Below are 4032 nucleotides of genomic sequence, written 5' to 3' on the forward strand. Positions count from 1 at the left end.
CAAAAAAAAAAAAAAGGTGTAGAGAAGACACTCAGTGTTGACCTTGAGTTCCACGTGTGTACCAGCAGACACATGCACACTGCCACACACAAACATACATACATATACTATATATATGCATAGAGAGAGACCAACATAAGCAGTATAACTCCAGGTAGGGGATGGGGGGGATGACTGTTGATCTTCCACTGTTGCCTGAGAAAGCCTTACCTAGTCCATATTCTATGGAGTCTGGATGGTCCTCATCACCTTCTTGGCTGACTTTCTGCAGATGCTGCAGATAGGCATCAGTGTGGAAGGTGGCCATCTCTTCCATGGAGGCCACTTTGGGCTTCACGATCCTAATAATGATGGAGCGAACACAGAAACATAAGTCAGACCCAGAGTATGCAAGGTGCTAGAAACAGCAGCCACCTACGTGAATGGAGAGGACAACTCCCAACTTTTGATTCTGGTGAACTGAAGTCATTAACCCATTCTGTCCCCACACTGCACTGTTTAGCCTTCGCTTCTTCCATCTATGATACTGACCCCACCAAGGAGAGGCAAGAGGACAGATCTTTCCTTTGAGTTTTTAGGTAAGGGCACATAGCTGAAAATTCAACTCAAACAGATAATCATGGATCAAGGTTCCTAGTTTAGCCATACAGAACTCACTAACCCTGGGCCAGCAAGATAGCTCAGTGGGTAAAAGCCGATCTCCACTAAGCTTGACAACCTGAGTTTAATCCCTGCAATCCATATTGTGGAAGAGATGACCAACTACCCTCTAACCTCCACATGTGTTCTATGGCCCACATATCCCCCTAAATTAATAAATAAATAGATAAATAAATAAATAATAAAATTTTAAAATTTGGGGCTGGAAAGATGGCTCAGGGTTTTTGTTTTGTTTTGTTTTTGTTTTTTGAGACAGAGTTTTTCTGTATAGCCTTGGCTGTCCTGGAACATCACTCTGTAGACTAGGCTGGTCTCGAACTCAGAAATCCACCTGCCTCTGCCTCCCTAGTGCTGGGATTAAAGGCATGTGCCACCACTGCCTGGCATGGTTCAGGGTTTAAGAAAACTTGTTGCTTCTGCAGAGAACTGGGGATCATTTCCCAGCATCCATAAGGTGACTGACAACCATGCATAATTCCATTTCCAGGTCTGACCTCCTCATTGGACCTGTATATGTACCAGGCACACACATGCAGGCAAATATTCATATACATAAAATGCACACACACATGCAGGCAAAACACTCATACACATAAAATAAGCAAATATAAAACTATATATTTTTTAAAAGACTAAAATATAAACTTGACTCTGTGAGTCACATCTCGTGTGACAAACTGGCAAAGCTATTTACACTTAAATCTGCTGCTACTTGGACTGAGTAATCCTTTTGGTCAGATGCTTAGTGCTAAACTTTGTATCCTTCCCCCTGTGTATCTTAATGTTAACAGCTTGGCTATCAGTCAGAATTTGGAGCCAGAGAACTGGATTCCTTTCCTAACTCTATACTTCCTGCTTCTATAACTTCAGGTAAGTTGACATTTTTATACCTCCGTGTTCTCACTTATAAAATGAGTCAACTTAGTGACCTTATGTAGGGATGGAATGATAACATATAACAAACTTCATGGACAATGATCATCAATACTAGTATAAAAGGTAGGGAAATTGGACTGGGGATGTAGCTCAGTCATACAAAATCTACATGTACAAGGCCCTATGGCTGATTCCCATCCACCCTCAAATTATAAAGGTAACATGATAATGGCAGCAAATATCTGTACTCATAGCACTTGAGAGGCAGGAGGATGATGAGTGTGAGGCCAGCCTGAGATACATTTCAAGTTCTAGATCAAACTGAGTTCTAGAAGTCCCTGTCTCAAAGAAATAGAGAAGGTTCTATTTATTGGGAGGGAGGTACTGTATGATCATGTATGCATGGGAGTTTGCAAGTCTGTACATGCACAGAGGCCAGGGAAGGATGTCGCATGCACATTCACTTGAGACAAAGAGTCTGTCATTGAATCTGAACCTGGAGTTAGATTGGCGATCAGCAAGCCCCAGCAATTATTCTGACCCTTGTCTACCCCTGCCAAGACATTGAGTTTACAGGTATGTGTGAGAAAACCCAGCCTTTACTGTGGATTCTGGGAAACTTGGGTCCTAGTGCTTTCACAACATATGTTCTTACTTTCTCTGCCATCTCTCCAGAGTCCGCTAATACAGAAAGTTTCTATTGGTTTGGTCTCTTACAGCTCTCTCCCAGAGGAAGGATAGAGGAGCAAACGCCTGAGACCTCCCAGTCAGCTTCTCACAGTAAAGGACAAAAAGAGCAATAATGGAAGTGCATTCCATGGGATTTCTGGCTTCTACCTCCCAATTTCCCATTTCCTCTTCTAGATTCTGCTACAGGTATGTTCTCTAACCCTTGCCGCTTAACAGGCAGTCAATATTCGAGCAGTGTGGCATTTCCTCCCTAGAAAGCCAGATCCCAAGTCTCACCCTAAGCCTAGTAAACCACTTTTTGTATTCTACCAAGAACATATATCTTAACAAGATGATTGCCCATTCAAATGCAAGGAGCACTGCTCTAGCCACAGAACGGTCCCATGTATGTCTTCTGAATGGAAGTACAACCATGAGTTTACTGTGAATTAGTCCAGGTAAAATATTTAGACAACTAGTATAATCAAGGTGTTTGAAATCCTGTGGGTCAACAACCTCAAAAGTTAAATATATAGACAAAATCAAGGATTCTTGTTTATTCTTCAAGTATACCTCTATACCATGAAAGGTGAACAAACTGTCCACTAAAATAAAATTTTAGGGCCAGCAAAATGGCTCAGGGACATTCACTTGTTGCTAATCCTGAAAACCTAAATTCAATCCCCAGGCCCCATATGGTAGAAAGAGAGAAGCAGCTCTTGTCAGTTCTTTCCCAACCTCCACGTGTGTACTATGGAATTGACCAATCCCTCATGTCCCTACAACCCATCAAGATAAGTACGTGCAATGTAATAAAGTGTTGAAAATAAAAACATCAAGGAAGCCTAGTAAAATGGCTCATGCCTGTTAATCCCAGCACTCCACTCAGGAGGCAGAGGAATCTCTGAATTCAAAGCTAGCCTGATCTCTCCTAGTGAGTTCTAGGTCAGCATAGGCTATGTAGAGAGACATTTTCTCACTTTTTCACACACAAGCTATTGAATTATGTTTCCCAGCTTTTCTAATTGTTACCTCACAACACCTTCCCATCTGTTTCACTGCATCCTAAAATGAAAGACTACTGACAGCTAGCCCCTCCTCAGCAGCAAGCTAACGTATTTTGCTTTGACATCTTGTTTTCCATAAAATAGTTTTAAGTGTTAATTTTGTGTGGGGGAGCCTAGGCCTCCTGTATGCTAGGCAAGTGTTCTACACATTGAACACTATCCTAAACCCCTTTAAAAATTTTATTTTGAGACAGGGTGTGGCTAAGTTACCCAGCTGGCTCTGACGTTTCGTTGTTCCTGCCTCAGCCTTCCAAAGGCCTAGAATTAAAGGCCTGCACCACCAGGCTCAGAAAAATGTTAAAATACATAAAGGAAAGGTAAGTAGTTATTTTGATGAACATAGGAGTTAAGCCTAGGTAGAAATGTTCCTAGAGTGGTGTGGTGATACACACCTGCTGATTCCTGCACCTGGGAGGCGAGGCCCGTGGATCTTGGTAAATTCAAGGCCAACCTGGTTGATGTAACAGTTCTTGGCTAGCCAGAACTACACAGTGAGACCCTGTCTCAAAACAACAAAACATTCCTAAAGAATGAACACACTAAAAATGACTTAATACTAAGGATGAAATATGAAAACCTATTATATTACTTTCTGTGAAGAAAATGAAGCATTAGGTGATCTAGCTAGTCACCTAGTTGGTTAGTAATGAGAAAATTGGATTTGACACGTGCCAGGTCCATAATAGTTTCATTTATGACACTAAATATAGAATTGGCAATTAACAGAAAGCTTGGTTTTGGCTTTTTTTTTTTTTTTTTT

At 41.4% G+C, this 4032-nt stretch overlaps 1 protein-coding gene and 1 long non-coding RNA gene across 4 annotated transcripts in view; one reads left to right on the forward strand and one right to left on the reverse strand.

Annotated features, from left to right (window-relative positions):
• Nucleotides 1-4032, reverse strand: part of Hdac8 (histone deacetylase 8) — a 217253-nt gene that overhangs the window by 211532 nt on the left and 1689 nt on the right. For all 3 annotated transcript variants that reach the window (XM_031365952.1, XM_031365961.1, XM_031365965.1), the window contains exon 3: nucleotides 211-341. In XM_031365952.1, coding sequence (XP_031221812.1) covers nucleotides 211-341 — 131 coding nt within the window. The remainder of the gene's footprint in view (nucleotides 1-210; nucleotides 342-4032) is intronic.
• LOC116087323 lies at nucleotides 1451-3583 on the forward strand. Its single transcript, XR_004117362.1, has 3 exons — nucleotides 1451-1530; nucleotides 2256-2412; nucleotides 3467-3583. It is a non-coding gene; the product is annotated as an uncharacterized LOC116087323 (long non-coding RNA).

The sequence above is a fragment of the Mastomys coucha genome, chromosome X (assembly GCF_008632895.1).
Source record: "Mastomys coucha isolate ucsf_1 chromosome X, UCSF_Mcou_1, whole genome shotgun sequence".
Classification (NCBI taxonomy): domain Eukaryota; kingdom Metazoa; phylum Chordata; class Mammalia; order Rodentia; family Muridae; genus Mastomys; species Mastomys coucha.